This window comes from Chrysochloris asiatica, unplaced genomic scaffold, assembly GCF_000296735.1.
Source record: "Chrysochloris asiatica unplaced genomic scaffold, ChrAsi1.0 scaffold00002, whole genome shotgun sequence".
Lineage (NCBI taxonomy): Eukaryota > Metazoa > Chordata > Mammalia > Afrosoricida > Chrysochloridae > Chrysochloris > Chrysochloris asiatica.
The window spans coordinates 3,227,436-3,245,853 of NW_006408520.1; the positions used below are offsets into that span (position 1 = coordinate 3,227,436).

General features: G+C 34.9%; 1 protein-coding gene across 4 annotated transcripts in view; it reads left to right on the forward strand.

Annotated features, from left to right (window-relative positions):
- The window catches only part of COL11A1 (collagen, type XI, alpha 1), a 357,092-nt gene that overhangs the window by 230,013 nt on the left and 108,661 nt on the right, over nt 1–18,418 (forward strand). For all 4 annotated transcript variants that reach the window (XM_006830900.1, XM_006830902.1, XM_006830899.1 and 1 more), the window contains 4 exons: nt 9,081–9,134; nt 11,402–11,509; nt 12,522–12,611; nt 12,872–12,925. In XM_006830900.1, coding sequence (XP_006830963.1) covers nt 9,081–9,134; nt 11,402–11,509; nt 12,522–12,611; nt 12,872–12,925 — 306 coding nt within the window. The remainder of the gene's footprint in view (nt 1–9,080; nt 9,135–11,401; nt 11,510–12,521; nt 12,612–12,871; nt 12,926–18,418) is intronic.

Consider the following 18,418-nt stretch of genomic DNA (forward strand, 5'->3'; position numbering starts at 1 on the left):
GAAAAAGAAGAAGAACCCCAGTGAGTTGGATTGGCAAAGTGGCAGCATCAGTGGGCTCAAGCATGGCAATGATAGTGAGGTTGGTCCAGGATCAGGCAGTGTTTCATTCTGTTGTGCATAAGGTCACTATGAGTCGATACCAACTCGATGACACCTAACAACAACAAGTCCTGGTGTGGCACTGTGGGATAGTGTGCTGTACTGCAAGGTCAGTTTGAACTGTAAAGTCTGTAATTTAAACCCACTAGCCATTTCTCAGGAACCATACACAGGTTCATTATGGGTCAGAACTGACTCAATGACACTTAACAAGAACAAAAGCAATGGTTGAAATAGTCCTGGTGTGGTGCTGTGGGATCAAGCACTGGACTGAAAGGTCTGTTTGAAACACAGGGTTGGCAGTTTAAACACAGGTTGGCAGCTCCTTGGAAACTCTACACAGAGTCGCTATGAGTCAGAACTGACTAGATGGCAGTTAACAGCAACAACCAAGATGGAAATGGAGTCCTGATGTGGCACTGCAGGATAATGCACTGGACTTCAAGGTCAAGTTGAACCTTAAGGTCATCGGAAAGGAAACCCTGTACAGGGTTGTTAAGAATCAGACTAACTTGGAGGCATCTAACAACAGCAACAAGACTGAAATGAGAAAACTGTGGAAGAATCAGTATATTGAAATTATTTTGGGAAAATATATCAAGTATTGTGGATTGTCAGAAGAACAAACTAATCTGTGGGGGGAGAAGTACAGTCAGAATGCTCTTTAGAAGCTAAGATTGTGAGACTTTGTCTCTAATACTTAGGTCATGTTATCAGGAGGGACCAGTCCATAGAGGACATCATGCTTGGTTATGTGGAGGGTCAGTGGAAAAGTGGAAGATCCCCAATGATATGGACTGAGTAAGTGGCAGCAGCTACAGGTTTAAACATAGCAATTATTAGGCTGGTACAGGGCCAGGTGTTTAGTTCTGTTGTGCATACTGTCACTATGAGTAGTAGCTGTCTCAATAGCAGTTTAGCAACAACAACCACAAGATTGATTGATTTCTTTTTTTGTCTTTTTTTACTTTCTTGCTTGGTATCGTATCTTCAAGAGGGGTATAATGTAAACTTGCAAAAGAAATATTTAGAGGGTGGGCAAGAGTGAGTTTAGATGCTCTCATATGCTCCTCTTAAAAATCAACTCACTGAAAAATGAATTTGAAAAAAATGCTGACTGAAATTCAGAAGTCCAGACAGTAACTGAGGTACTAGAAAGTCAGGGTGAGTCCAGAAGCAGGAGAAAGGAAGACCTTCCCACTATATGGAGCACTTACTAATCCCAGTCATGTTCAGATAGGACTGGGCAACACTCCAGACAGGGAAGACAGAAGGGGAGCTACCCTGAGGAAGCTATCATCTGATATTTCTCCTGGTGGCATAGATTAGCCGTGGAAGTTCACAGGCCATGCAATTGGAAAAGAGTGAAGGGAGACCATGGTGCTTTCTCATTGAGACCTGAGGTATATGAGCACTAGGAACAAGAGACACATCAAGGGCAACACAGTGAGAATAGTACTTCAGCAATTACTCCCTGTAGAAGAGTCTGTTTGGGGTGCTATTAAGGAAAGACTTAGATCCTCTCACTTTTGCCACAGGAAAGGTGAACCAAACCATTCTGCATACAGTTATACCCCACTCCTGTGCATGCAAATTGAATTCCAGAGATCAAGCATCCAGAACTCCTGGACCAACAGTGAAAAACAACACAAAAACTAAGGATGAGAATGCCCTCTAGTGGTTAACAGGAGAAAATCTAGGCTCCCTGCCATTGGATTGATTTTTGGCAGAGTGAAGCTGCCACATGGGGTTTCCAGAGTGGGAAACCTTTGAGAAGGCAAGCTATTACATGTTTCTCCCACAAAGCAGATGGTGGGTGCAAGCCCTGACCTTTTAGTTGGCAGCTGAGTACTTGGCTGCTGAACCACCAGGGAACCCAATTAGATAAAATTTCCCACAAAAACTAGAATACAAAATCCTTACTTTAAAGATAAATAAATAAAGGTCTAAGTTCAACAACAAAAATACTTAAAAACACAAAATCACTAGAGAAGAAAGAACAATGAAACTTCAAATCAATTGGGAATTTTCAGAATATGGTGCTATATATGTTTAAAGAAAGCAAAAAGCACACCAGAAACAGATTCACAGGGATCAAGAAACAAATGGAGGAACAAAAGTGAGTAACCCAACTAGGAAACTGAAGACATAAAATAAAACAAAGACAAAATGACCTTTTAGACCAGAAGACTAAAGCTACTGAATTAAGAAAACAAACAAACAAACCCAAGAGAAATGTTCAACAATACAGTAGAACAAGACACAAGCTAGAATAAATGAACTGTTGTTACATTGTTAAGTGTTGTTGAGTCCTTTATGACTCATAACAACCCTATAGAGGGTTTCTGAGGAGTGATTTTGAACTGCTGACTTGCAGTTCAAATAGATTTTGTTGTCCAGTGCTTATCCTACAGCATCATAACAGGACTCTAATAAATGAATTAGAAGACAAAATAACTTTATTCCCTGAGCCTCAAGAGAAACAAGAGAAAATGACAAAGAAAAGTAAATCAATCCTAGTGGAAGTATGGGATTCAATAAAGAATTCCAACATAATATCAAAATTATTGGAATCCCAGAATGCCATGAGAACAATAAAGGAATGGAAATAATTTTTCCAAGAGATAATCAGTGAGAATTTCCCAGGCCCAGAGAGAGAAGAAAGCCTGAAAACACAGGAAGCCACACAAACTCTAATCAAGAGACAAAAAAAGATCAACTTCACACCATAGTCTAATAACTTGTTTGAAAACCAAAGACGAGAATTCAGAAAGCAGTAAAAAAAAAAAAAAAAAAAACAATATAACATATACAGAGGTCTTTCATAAAAATCAATGTGGATTTCTCTCCAGGAATTCTAGGGTCAGAAGATAACATAGCAACATGTAAAATACTGAGTGAAAACAATTGTTGACCAAGAATTATTCACTAAGTAAAGCTGTCATTCAAATATTAAGACATTCCAAAACAAACAGAAGGTGTGGAATTTACCACTAGCAGACCAGCTTTGCAAGTACTCATGAGAATAATCCAAATTCAAAGTCAAAATCATTAAATATATGCTACGCACAGGGAAATAAAAGAGAAAGAGAGAGATCTGAAAAAACAAACAAATTGTTACAGCCTGGGAAATCATAAAGGCCAAGGGTATAGTATTTTCATTTTCAGGGGATAAATTCAGTAATTAGATTCTGCAAACAATACAATGTCAAGTTTGCAAGAAATGAGTTGACAGTAAACTTATCAAATATAAGTTGCATTCTGATGTTAATGGGGACACACCAACAGATCCAGAAAAGGGAGGAACATATCTGGGATAGATTTAATACGTTTTGATTGCACATTAGCTGTTGTACATATGTTAAACATTTTCCAATTGTAAGCATAATCTAATATAAATGGAAAAGACTAAAAATCACTGAATATAAAATACTCAGAAGAAATAGGCAGGAGAGCAAAAAAGTTCATCACAAGAAAACACTCAAATGCAGACATTTAAAAACTATATAGCAAATAAGTGAGGTTCACCCTTCATTTTCAGTAATAACTTTAAATGTAAATGGTCTAAATGACTCATGCAAAAGGCAAAGTGGCAAAATAGATTTAAAAGAAAAACAAACAAACACGATCCATTCTTTTGCTCTCTACAAGAAATACACCTTAGACATAGGATACAAACTGAAAATGAAAGTTGGAGGAAAGTGCAATGAATTAAAAAAAAAAAAAAAAGAAATAGCAGGGGTGGTCATACTGAAATTAGATAAAACAGAATTTAAATAAAAATCTACTACAAGGCATAAAGGACTATGAATAGTAATAAAAGACTCAATCCAGCAAGAAGACATAAAAATTACTATATATCTACCTAACAGTAATGCTCGTAAGTACATGAAACAAATACTGACTAGTATGAAAGGAGAAATACATGACATTGGTAGAGAACTTCAACACACCACTTTCAATTACAGACAGAACATTTAAGAAGATTATTAATGGCCTGAGAACTTTAATAAGATCATAAACCAACTGAATATAAGTCAAAATATGAGCTTAAGTCAAAAGCATTTCTGTTAGGGTCTTACGTGAATTTGTTTATTCCAAACAAAACATGTTTAAAACACATCTGCAGTCATGGGATGGCTGCAGGCATGATCTCAGTGATACTTTTGTCTTAATCTCATTATTTTGTTGTTGTTAAGTGCTATTTAGTCAGTTCCCACTCATAGTGACTCTGCACAGGGTTTTCTGAGGAGCTACTGGTGAGTTTGAACTGCTCACTTTACAGTTCAAACCGACCTTGCAGTTTGGTGTTTAGTACCACAGCAGGACTCCTGATCTCTTTGTTGTTGTTAAGTGCCATCAAGTCAGTTATGACTCATAGCCACCCTGTATAGGGTTTCCAAAGAACAGCTGGTGGGGTTTGAACTGCCAAACTTCTGGCAACACACTAGGAATCCTAATCTCATTGTTGTTGTTAAGCACCTTCAAGTTGGTTCCGACTCATAGCAACTCTGTATTGGGTTTCTCACAAGTGGATGATGAGCTTGAACCACTTACCTTGGAGTTCGAACCAACACTGCTGCCCAGTGCATTAACCCACAGCACCACACCAGGAATCCCATCCCATTAGTGTCCCTTAAAAAAAGAATAATAAAAAAACAGTGCCTTTCAAAGGAATCTGCTGAGGAAGTTTAATTCAATGTAGAGAGGTCAAGTCAAAAGAGTATGAGGGAAATAAGGGAAAAAATTGCACAGAAATTAAATAATATACTACTAAAAAAATCATTGGGTCTTTAAAAAAAAAAAAAAAAAAAGTGAAATAATGACCAAATCCTACAATCAAATGAAAATGAAAGCAACACATCAAAATGTGTGGGACAAAGCAAAAATAGTATTCAGAGGAAAATTCATAGCAATGAATACTTAAATTAGAAAAAGAAGAGAGATCCAAAATCATTAACTTAAGCTGGAAACTTGAACAATGAGACTAGGAGGAGCAAGAGAAAATAATAAAAATCAATGCTACTCAATCTTTTAAAAAATGTAGCAGAAGGAACACTACCAGAATTTGTCTATGGAAACAATATAACTCTGATATTGAAACCAGGCAGAAACACCACAATAAAGGGAAATTACAGGCAATATCCCTTAAGAATATAGAGGCAAAAATTTTAGCAACCAGAGTTCAGTAACAACAACAACCAAAATACACCATGATCATGTGGAATTCATACCAGGATTGCAAGAGTGATTCAACATTAGAAAATCAATCATGTAATCTACCACATAAATAAAACAAAGGAAAATAACAATATGATCATGTCAATTATGCAGAAAGGGCATTTGATAAAATTCAACACCTTTTCTGATAAATTCTCTTAGTAAAATAGGGATAGAAGAGAAATTTTCTCAAATATGCCAAAATTAATGGCATATATGCAATTGTACTCAACATTATACACAACAGAGAAAGACTGAAAGCTTTCTCTTTGAGTTGAAATCCATACTGAAAACTTTTCATCTTTGATCTTCATTAATAAATTGCATCAAGTTCATTTCACTTTCACTCTAGCAAGAAAGGTTGGGTTATCTGCAAGTCACAGGTTGTTACTGAGTCTTCCTCCAAATCTGAATCCACATTCTTCTTCATGTAGTCCAATTTCTTGCATGATTTGCTTAGCATAGAGATTGAATAAATATAGTGACAGGATACAACCATGGCACACACATTTGGGTATTTTAAACTCTACAGCATCCCCTTATTCTGTTCTAGTAACTGCTTCTTGGTCTATGTCCAGGTTCCTAATAAACACAATGAAATGTTCTGAAATTTCCATTCTGCACAATTCTAATAACCTATGAAAATATAAAATCAATTTCTGTTTTCAGGCACTTTAAAAATTGTTTTACTTAATTTATTCAAAAATTAAAAGGCAAGTGTGGTCTTATGTTATGGCAACGTTGAACAAGCATTCTCTATTCTGGACTATAAAAGTTTTCTTGTATGTCGTTTATCTGCAAAATGCCTTGAGTCAAATTTATTAGATACTTGCAAAGATTCTGAATATCTTGAATGAATGGACATATGGAAAATGTTGACTTTCAGCTCCTCCCAAATCCATCACTCACAGAAACCTATTAGCAGCCAGATTTATTTCTTTCCCCTTAGGATGCATGAATGCATTTATGTGTTGCAAAATTTCTCCAGATTTTTCTCAATGAGGCATTGTTTTTTAAATCATAATCACCATTTTATATGATATTCTTGTTCTTGATGTTAATAAGGAAAAATATTTATAAAGATTGAAAAAACCATTTAAGTTCCAAATTACATTTACATTTTCACATTTAAATTGGTTTCCAAAAATTGAGGGAAGCACAGAGGGAACAAGGACAGCCTGTGCAAATATATAGATGAATAACATCAAGGTTGTCTGTATAACGGTGAGATCAGCATGGCTACAATTTAGGATACATCCTTTGAGTCAGAACATAACATTAGAGAAGCAAACTGAAAATGGTTGTGTAGAATTTTGTAACAGATAATAGGAACAACTTGACAGAATTTATTTTGTGATATGATAATTCTGGCTGACAGGGATGAGTGAGTAAATCTGGAGTGGTCCAGGAATAAGGTATGGCTACAGCTTGAATTAGGAGTCCTGGTATGGTGCTGTCGGTTAATGTGCTGGACTGCAAGTCAATTTGAACTGCAAGGTTGGCAGTTCAAGCTCTCCAGCTGCCCCTCTGACATCCTATATAGACTCACTATAGGTTGGAACTGACTCTACATCACTTAACAACAGTTTGAATTAAGAGAGTGGGACAAGAGAGAAGAAGTTGTCTTTGTGAGAGTTTTAAATGTTCCATTCTATGAGTGAATGACTGAATCTGATGACTGAGGAAAAACCTGGGATGAGAAGCCACTCCTCCAAGGAAGAGAACAGGGAGGAAAATCAAAGAATGGGCTTTTCTTAATAAGCTTGATTTTGAGACTGTTAAGTTTGAGAAAAGAGCATGCTGTGCATTTTTAAATGTCCAGTGAGTGCTCATTTAAAGTTGAGAACTCAACATATATCAAAAATCAGAGATTGTGAAATAGTTGAGGGGTTGTCAGCATATAGACGACAATTGTAGTCATGGAAATTGATTATATAATCCAGGAAGTAGGTAGGTAGGGTATGGATCTAGCTGTATGTATATATATATTTTGTTTGTTTGTTTGTTTGTTTGTTTGTTTGTTAAGTGCCATCGAGTCGGTTCCGACCCATAGCGACCCTGTACAGGGTTTCCGAGGGTGTAAATCCTTACGGGAGTAGAAAGCCTCATCTTTCTCCCGCGGAGCGGCTGGTAGTTTCGAACCGCTGACCTTAAGGTTCGCGGCCCGATTCGTAACCACTACGCTACCAGAGCTCCATATATATATATATATATATATATTAAAATTATGCAGTCAAATGTTCAATAAAACAGCAGATAGGTTCCTAGGGCGACAGCAACACTAGTGAGGCATGCATACCAAAGAATGGTCAACCATTCAATATCAAAAGAGCAGCATTTATCTAAGGACAAAATTCAGAAGGTTTGCGAAATAAGGAGTAATGGAAACAAGATTACAGGGAACAAGTAGGCTAAGTGATGATACGTTGAGATGGCAATCATTGAAATGAAATGAAGTGTATGATGAGTTGAATGTAAAACTGGGGATCTACTCTGTAATCTTTTACTCAATTCATAATAAAAAGTTAAATAAAAAGGCAGTCAAGCTGCTATTTTGTTTTTAAAATCCTGTATTCATTTTATTACATTTTCCCTCTCAATGAACTGGTTGTTTGGTCATGAGAGCTCATGCAGAACATTGATGTTCTTAAGAGTCACTGGGTTCACAGAGTAGAAGTTGAGTTGGATTTCTTTCCCTGTTACAGTGATCACAATAATTGCAAATTGATTTTTAACTTCTTTTGAAAATTATAAAACTTTGTTAGTGGAAAATAATTAAGTCAATCATGCTTTTCCAGAATGTTGAGACAGCAAAGTGGGATTGCTCATTTCTTTCCAATGCTGTTTCAGTATAATTAGATGATAAAGTAAATAAAGCTCTATAAAAACCTTACAAAAAAGCTTTACAAAAGCTATTTTCTATTCAGTTCTTTGGAAGTCTTTTCTTTTTTCTTCAGTATTTTATCCTTATTCCTCAAACTGTTAAATACAACTTAACTCATATGAGAAAGAAATTTGTCAATCATAATAAAATTATGCAGAATGAATAGTTTACAATAGCCTAGACAAAGACAGATGCCAGAATATATGACACAAGCCTTGGTTTAGCGTGTACATGCTGCTCATACCTACTAGATTTTATTTTACTGATTGCATAATTTGAAAAAAGCATTTCTAACTATATTCTTTTGGGTTTTCAGAAAGAGAATTCTCATAAAATGCTGAAATGATTACTTATCATAAAAAACAGCCTCTTTTTCCACTCATTTTTATATCTTATTTTATGATTTTATTGAAATAGAATAGAGATAAATGCATTAATGTCACAGACTTTGTATCTCTGGATATAGAATTGGTCAACTATTTTATTTTATCATTATTTTATTCATAAATATTTAAAAATATATTTGAATGTGTACAATAAAATTCTCAACTTTTATTATTAAAATAAATGTGTAGGTTTAAATTGTACACATTGTTTGCCCAGTGGAACAGGACTAAGAACACATATTGCTCCAGATTTATCCTGTTTTTTTTTTTTTAAGTTTTTTGAAAATCATCATTAAAGTAAAAGTGAAATAGAAAAGATGGCGAATTTGGCATTTTATAGAGAACTAGAATAAAACTCATATACAGACATATAGAAATAAATACCTTAGCTAAATTGTGACACTCCTTTTGTATGAATTATTAACTAATAGAATGTTTATCTGTGTGTTATGTTATGCATAGCTGTTACAGATGATGTTTTGATTCTTTAGGGATTTCAAGGAAAGACGGGCCCTCCTGGACCAGGCGGTGTTGTTGGGCCACAGGTTTGTTCCTTTATTTTGTCTCCCTAACAATATTAATCTATTTCTATTTTCTCCTTCCCTCAATTTTGTAACAAATGCCCACTGTAATATGACTTAATATGACATTTTTTAATTTTCAGATAACATTTACATATATGTAGCTTATCAACACCAAATAAAATCCAGCAAATTATTACTTAGCTAAAGCAATTTCTCAATTTTCTGTGTGAGTAAAAACAGTAAAATAAATAATGAAAATAAGTCAGATAACTCTTTATCACTAAAACTTGACAATGTTAAAAACTGAAAAAAAAAATTATGAAATAGGTTGACCATCATTTCTCTTCAAATTTTTCAATTATGAAATTAGTTCCTGTATCTGATTAAAAATTAGACTTCAAAGTGTAGTATATTAAAAGTATAAAATAAAATTTTGAATACCACAAAATTCTAAATCTTTAACATTTGTAATATAGTACATGTTTTAAAAGATTTTTATCTCCTTAAAAATAATTTACAGTAGGAGTGAAATATGTTATGTTTTTTAGTATGCGAAGTAATGACAGAGACAGGTAAATTTTTCAATCCAGAGCTTAAAAATTGGTTCAGTACACTGAACTATAGTATTCATTACTTACAAAGATTATTCCATGACTATGGGAAAAACTTTTTCTCTACAAAACATATTGAATGGGCAAGGACACATTTAAGTTATATAGCTGTAATTTTATCATACTATAACAAATTACAGCAAAAGAGCAAGATCAATTAAGTAAATATTTTAATTATTTGATTATTTAAAATAATCTTTTCTTGCTCCATAATTACTTCTCAACTCTTTATAACTCTCTTTCTCTTTATCCCTTTTTCTCCCTCTCTTTTTCACACATACTCACAAGCACACACATCCAAATACACACCCAGAGAAACAAAACCTGCATCCACTTTCTAAGAATACGTATAACAGAAACAAAAATGAAGAATCTGGGATTGGTGGATCATTTTATTTCAGAATATGATGTTGAACCAGGGAAAATGTTAATTTCTTATTCTATAAAAGAATAGTATGCATCTTCATTGTATTCTTTACTGGTACTTAAAGGAATCCAATTAATAGTTTCAGTAGTAACTGTATTTCCACGATTAGACAAAGGAAATGGTTTAATGAAAGCAATATTGACTGTGATGTGCATACTTGATACTCTTCATCATTTCTTTGCACAGTTATTTACCTGTTTATTTATTTAGTCTCAGAGATGACAACAGTTGGATTAGGAACAATTTATATATTTTACTATTAAAATTCTGGTTTTCAGATATTAGAAAAATTCCTTTGTGTTGAAATATATGCATGTTAATGATAATCCAAGGACTTTCAGCAACTATGTGCTTGATGGGATATAGAATTAGAAATGTCCTCTAAAATATGTGGTCCTGATGTGTTCTTTGTTTATTGCGTTGTTAGACAAAGATCAGAGAATGCTATTCTATGAACAACTTCAAGCGCACATTTCACCTTAGTATATGGAAAGTTTCCTTTAACTTCAATCTTTCATTTGCTTTATTCTAAGTAGAAACAGAGCAAACTACTCATCTTCCTTTACTTACACTTGAAGCCTTATTCAACTTTAGCACCACAGCATAGCACCACTCCAGTGACACATAAATGACCTGGCATTTTTCAATTTGGCATTTTCATCCATTTAAATAGTAACTGGCTATTTGTTATAGCCTTTACCCTTCAGAAAATGCCATCCAAACACACTGCCTTCAGGATTTCCATGGCATATTCCTGAAATTTGTTAAATGAATATTCATTAACAGAAAGGAGGTCTCCAGTACATGGGAATTCCAAGGAGAATCACTTTGATTATTTATAGAGTGCAGTAAACCAAGGTTTCCCATTAAACAGACATTTGTTGACTAGATACCAGTGCCTCTTTACTCCTAAACTGATTTAATACCTTTTATACAAATGGGGGAATAAGATCACACTGTTTAATGATTTTTAAGTTTGTAGTGTCTCTGGTATTAAAATAAAGAAAATAACCCTGTGCACTTTATATAGGTACACTAAAATTCTATCCAATTCTTTACATAGTCTCTTCATATTCTATCAGATATACTTCTTTCAGTGTCTATATAGAGTACTTTGTATGGCATCCTGAGAAATGAGAATGATAAAAGTTTTGTGAATGGAAGTGATATTTATCTTGATTTTGTGATAAATTTGCTACAAATATATTTAAAAAGCAATATTGTAATAAGATTTCCCTTAACTAACCTAGGGTCCTACTGGTGAGACTGGTCCAATAGGTGAACGTGGGCATCCTGGCCCTCCTGGTCCTCCTGGTGAGCAAGGTCTTCCTGGTGCAGCAGGAAAAGAAGGTGCAAAGGTAAACATACTTAAGGAAATTGCTAGACTGAAAAACCGCCATTCATTTTCCCTGTAGTTGTTTACCACTTGCCCATGGATTCTCATGATAGTTAGATAAGTATAAAGAATATATGTCAGAAAAGCATTTGTTATATTGCTAAGCAGTAATGAACATAATAAGATCAGTTTTTCCTGTTCGCCATAGAGCTATACATTTCTTTGCTATTGTTGTTAAGTGTCTTTGAGTAGATTCCAACTTGTAGTGACTGTGTATAGAATTTCCAAGAAGCAGTTGGCTGGTTTGAACTGCCGACCTTGTGACTAACAGTCCAGGGCTTATCCTACCACACCACACCAGGGACCTTTGTTCTGGATAAATGTATATATATTCCTAAGTGTCAATACCTACTGCCATTGCTTGGTTCTGACTCAGAGCAGACTGACCTGGGGTTTCTGAGACTGTAAAACTTTGCGGAAGTAGATAGCTTCATCTTTCTACCACAGAGTGGCTAGTGGGATTGAACTGCTGATCTTAAGGTTAATACTCTAATGCCTAACCCACAGTGCCACCAAGGATCCTTTAAATGAAATGTTGTTGTTACTGTTGTTAAGTGCCATTGAGTCAATTGTGACCCATAGTGACCCTGTATAGGGTTTCCGAGGAGCGGCTGGTGAGCTTGAACCACCCACCTTGTGATTCAAACCAAACTTGCAGTCTAGCACAGTAACCCACAACACCACACCAGGGCTCCTTAAATGCAAATGTTGTTGTTAAGTGCCATCGAGTCGGTTCCGACCCTTAGCGACCCTGTATAGGGTTTCCAAGGAGCAGCTGGTGAACTTGAACTGCCGAGCTTGCGGTTCAAATGGCTTTGCAGTCTGGTACATTAACCCACAGCGCCACACCAGGACTCCTAAATGTAAATAGTGATTATCATTTCAACGTGAATGATATTCTAAATAATAATCTGATCATTGGCTAATAGAAACCTTTAGAAATTACTCTCTATTGATGGATGCATATTCTTTAGGGTGATCCAGGTCCTCAAGGTATCTCAGGGAAAGATGGACCAGCAGGACTACGGGGTTTCCCAGGTGAACGAGGTCTTCCTGGAGCTCAGGTACAGTCAATACATAGGTAAAACATGTGAATAAAGTTTCTTATTAGAAGCATTTTTCTCAGATCTTAAGTAAAAATTTCTATATAATTAAAGAAAAACATGTAGGCATATGCATTTGTTATCATAATATATAAATGTGCATATATATACTTTCAAGAACACTTACTGACATCTTCATTTTATCATTCATACATTTGATTCATTTATATTCAATCACATTAATTCATTTCATTCTTGTTTTTCCCCTCCACTTCCATCAGGGTGCAGCTGGTCTGAAAGGAGGGGAAGGTCCCCAGGGTCCACCTGGTCCAGTTGTAAGTATGATAATAATAAATGGCCATGCTATCCATAGTTTCAAATTACATCTTTTCTTTCATTACTCACATGCTGTGTTCCCAGACTGTGTGGAAGAGAAAATAAATTCATGTCAATCAAATCACCCAATGCCTGGTTTCTACTAATTGCATGCACTAATGAGTGCAGAAAGAATGTTCATACAAATGGAAATATTTGCTTTACCACCTTGACTCTTATAGTACCCAAGGAAATAAATCATAATTATGATTAACAGAAACTCATGGTTGTGAAAGTCTTGGAGACACTATAATTTTAATGTTTACCTACTACATCCATATCTTTCCAATTATTTTAAAGTCAATCACAAAATATTCTATTTCAATATTTTATTCTATTGTTTATTTACTGTAAAATAGACTTAATTTATCTGTTTATTAGTATTTATGCTTGAATCTGTTGGTGATATGAAATATTTCCCTGTAGTAATGAAAGACATACAGGTTTCAAAAAGCTCATGGAAAAATTGAATAAAAAGATAAATGAATATGAAAAGATAACATTTATGAAGTTTCCTCATAGGTCCATTTTATAAATGATCCAGATGGCCTTATTTAATCAATGAAACCCTATGACATAATTGGCTGTGGATGAATATAAGATTTTTGCCTCATTTCTTTTCTTATGATACATTTCAGTTCCACAGAAAACTTCATTTGCCCCCCTGCCCACAAATTCACCTTTCTTCAGTTTACCAATAATAACCAAACTGCCATATTTAGTGGGGGTTTTTCCTTAATCTCTGTCCTTTAAAAGCTAAAAGTTGCCTTAAATCCTCTCTCAACTTCCTCATACAACACTCTTCATTAAGTCATACTACTTCTGCTTTCAAAATGTTTCTTTAATTTATCTGCTTTTCTTTTCCATCACCACCTTAATTCAGGCTTACTGTTTTGTCCTTGACTAGCATTGTTTTAACTTGTCTATTTGACTCAATTTTCTTGCCATCATCAATTGCTTATCCACTGATTTAGGTTTATACTTTTGAAACAAATATATAATGAATTATGCCATTACTATGTTTTTTTCACATATCTCATCTCCATTGTCTATCTTATTTCCCATAATGATTCCCCTCAATTTTACCCATTCTCATTTATTGAACCTCTTATTTCTCAAACCAATACAGTACTTTATAGTTACAGAATTTACCTTATACTTTGTTCCTCTGGTAAACCCTTTTTTCTTTCTTTCTTTTTATCTAACTGACAAAAAGCTACTTATCCATACATTTCCAGCTTAAATATTAAATTTATATAAAGTCATCTTTGGGTTGTTTGCTTTAACTAGTGAAATTGTTCCCCACTTAGTGTTCTTTGTTATGACTTCTAATTTAGAAACTATATTTGAATATAGTTCATTGTCTCCCTCATTTGAGTGTCAGTTCCTTCTGGTTACATTTACAACTCATTGCCTGGCACACAGTAGTCATTTGCATTATTTTTAAATTTAAATTAATTTAATATGTTATCATAAAACCTGATATTAATACTGAGACAACCTAATAATGTGGCTAATGAGAACCTAAAAACAAACATAGCATTTACCAGATTGATTACAATTATGCTTATTTGAAAGATTACTCAAATGTCCTTTACAATTATGAAGGTAGATACTGATATCTGGTGAATACTTTTTATAAAAGAATAATAAGTTATTTCAGTAACTATGTTTAACTTTTCATAGCACTCATAAAAGTCATGTAGAATGTTTTAAAAGTCTGCTTATATTGGTAGGAACAATAGTTGAGTAAGACAAAGGTTCTATTCGGCATAGAATCTTCAAACTTTTAATACAGTGTAATTAATTTAAACAAATCTTTAGTTTCCATAGCAAGAGTATTTTAGAAATAGATTATTTTCTTGATCAATACTCACTGAACCTGTAAAACCTGAGTTAACTACCAACATTAAATTGTTTTAGGTTATATTTAAGGCTTAGTCAAACAGTGCTATCCCAGTTGATGGGAATAGTTAAAATCAGTGCATTTGTAAGGCTGTAATATCCTCAGGAGATATAACTGAACTATGAATTTTACAGTGATCCAGTTCCATGTAATGATACACATACAATAAAACACAACATTTAATAGATTTCTACATGAGCCCTTCAGTGACATTGATTTTATCATTCCAGTTGTACAGCCATTTTCACTGTTTTTTTCAAATTATACAGCCACCATTAACATGCATTTAATTAGTTCTGAGCAAAAATCCCAACTTTCTGCCTCCCTATTGCCCCTGGTAAGCACTGATCACTTTGATTTCTATATATTGTCACATCATATTTAATTTTATGTAGCATTTTTCAGACAATAAAGTGATACGAAAATCTGTTATATAATTTATTTAATTGGTTTCAACAACTATTTATTTGATAATTACTACTTGCTTTCCTGTGACTATTAGGAATCATGGAAGATGTCCCTTTAAGAAATTTATAGGAAGGTAAAATATTTTTAAAAGACGCAGTGGTTAAATGACTAACGGTATCTATATACTAAATGAAAAGTATTTGAGAGGAAAGAAGATAAGTCATGCACTTTGCTTCATTAAGTTCAAAGGATTAAAAAAATAATTTCAGAATAATCAAATGATATGAGGAAAGGAATTTATGGTATTTTGGGACTACCTAGCCTAACCAAAAAGAACCAAGTTTTGGAAGTAGAACTAAATTTTTTAATTTTTTCCTGTGAGCTAGGTAGTTGGTTACATATTTACACAATGTAAAGTTAGAAAATATAATGCAATTTATGATTACTGAAACTCTCAAATGACTAACTGAAATAATTTGAAGAATAATTAGAGGTTTTTTGAAGCAAAAAAACAAAAACAATACAAATTTAAGTATGGTACACATGCTATGTAAAAGAGAAGGGGAAACTGGATGCCCATAAAATTTTAGTGACCAGTGTCAAAACCGAAGAATGAGCCACTGATCAGGGCCTGGTGGTGGTGGTGTGCCATGGAGTCAGTTCCAACTCACAGTGACCCTGTACAGGGTTTCTGAAGCTATAAAACTTTATGGGAGCAGAAAGCCTCATCTTTCTCCTATGGAACTGCTGGTAGTTTCAGACTGCTGACCTTGAGATTACCAGCCCGACTCATAACCACTATTCTACCGGAACTCCTTGATCAGGGCCTAGGGGAGTAGGAAGTCAATGTAGATACAACAAACACTAAGAAGTAAGGCTGATTAACCTGTTGGAAAAGGGCAGTGTGGTAAGATGTAATTAGAATAATGACCTTCGATTTATGTCTTTGTAGAAATAACAGTTTTATGATGCCATTCTTTCTTTTTTTTAATTTTAAAAAAGAAATTAATCAAGGGCATGATCAGACTGTTACATTTAGCAGCCACTAGCATGGGTGCGGTAAAAACAAATCCACATTAAAACCCCTTGTTGGAATACTTAACACTTTCCACAGAACAGAAACTAACATAACCTGTTATACAATTAGTCACAAATGCAGTCCTTGAGTTTTATCATCCCCCTACCCCAAATGCACATGAAGTACTGTCTAAAACATGTCTTCTTTGTAGCAGCTAGACCCTACCCCCAGTGTGCTTGGCCGAGTTCACAAATCTGTTGTAACCTGTAGCTTCCCTGTCACTTCTCTGGCTCTCCTTTCTTGCTAAGTTTTGTTTCCTGGCAATCATTAAAACCTTCTGCCACTCCCATAGCTACTGCAGCTGCTTGAACTGCCATAGTCACCTTGGTTTGATGGTTTGGCAAAATATTGCCATCCACCACCATAAGGGCCAGAGCTACTGCCTCCAAAATTTCCTCTCTTCATGGTTCCAAAATTTGAAGATTGACTGTTGCAATTGCCAAAATCATTGTAGCTTCCACTACCTCCAACATTGTTTCTGTCATTACCAAATCAATTATAACTATCCCCACTGCCTCCATCTCCACCACCAACACGGTTGCCACCAAAGCCACCACGTCCACTGACATTTCCTCCATGACCAAAGTTGTCATTCCCACCAAAACCACCTCAACAGCCACCCCCGAAGTTTCCAGAACCACTTCTACCTCTTTGACTGGAGGAGGCACTGGCCATCTCTTGCTTTGCCAGGGCTTTCCTTACATTACAGTTGTGGCCATTCACAGTACGGTCCTTCTGGATAACAATCTAATCTACAGAGTCATGGTCTCATGGGCCTCAAAGTTTTTAACAAAAGCAAAGCCCATCTTCTTGCCACTGTCATGATTTCAATCACTTCTATCTTCCTATACTGCTCAAAATAATCTCTTAGGTGATGCTCTTCGGTGTCTTCTTTAATGCCACCAATGTCTTTGAGAGTCTTCTTGTGAAGTGGCCCTCTTAGGTTCCATCATTTTTCCATCCACCTTGTGTGACTTTGCATTCATGGTTGCATCCACCTCCTCCACATTAGAGAAAGTGACCAACCCAAAGCCTCTGGAGTGCTTGGTGTTTGGAGTGCTCTCATCACCACACAGTCCACGAGTGTCCCCCCATTGTTCAAAATGGCTCCTCAAGCTTTCATCTGTAGTTTCGATATGATGCCTTTCATGTCTGGAACTGTTATACCTGCTCAGGAACAACAACTAAAGTAAAAACAAATAAAAGAATGATGCAAACCAAGCAAACAAACAAACAAAATGCAACCCTTTATGGTCAGGAAGATCTTAAAGGCTTTCATATTTTGATAACAGAAATGATCCACAGATCCTCACTGTGAGTTTATTTATTTAGATATAACACCTACTCATAAATTAACATATCCAAATTTGAAGTCATCAACCAATAAAATTACTCTTAAATGTTGGTAGAGTAGGAACCACTAAAAGCAAAGACACCATCTTCATATATTCATTCCTGAATCTATTGCTGTAATTACTGTAAAATATAGTAAAGAGGTTCATGATGATAACTGCTAGTCTATAATCAATGTTAAAACTTAGCTCCATTTACAGCAACTTCATGATTGTGAAGTTTGATTGCAAAACATTTGAATTCAAGTGACTAAAACTAAAGCACAAAACTGCGGATTTTAGAGATGAAACTGAAACATATCCAATCAGCTCATTCTTAATCCGTTCTTTTTTTATTTTATTTTTTTAAGTCTTTCTAGGTGTTACTGTTATTGATAACAAGAACATATAATCAGTAGTTGTGGCTCCTTTGGTAAGAAAAATAAACTCTATTTTGCAGTGTTGATCAAAAAAGTGACATAAGAATATAAAAGCTTATATAAGTGACAGAGAAAGAAATTGTAAGACAAACAAGATAAAAAATAAAATTATCCTGCAGGACTCCTTGATTCTGTAATAGCTAGGTCTGAATCTGTAGGTCTCGGCAAATTATTGAATGATGCAGAAATCATCAAAAAGAAGATAGAAGGAATACACAGAGTCAGTGTACCAAAAGGAAATGGTTGATGTTCAACCATTTCAAGAGGTAGCATATGATCAAGAGCCAATG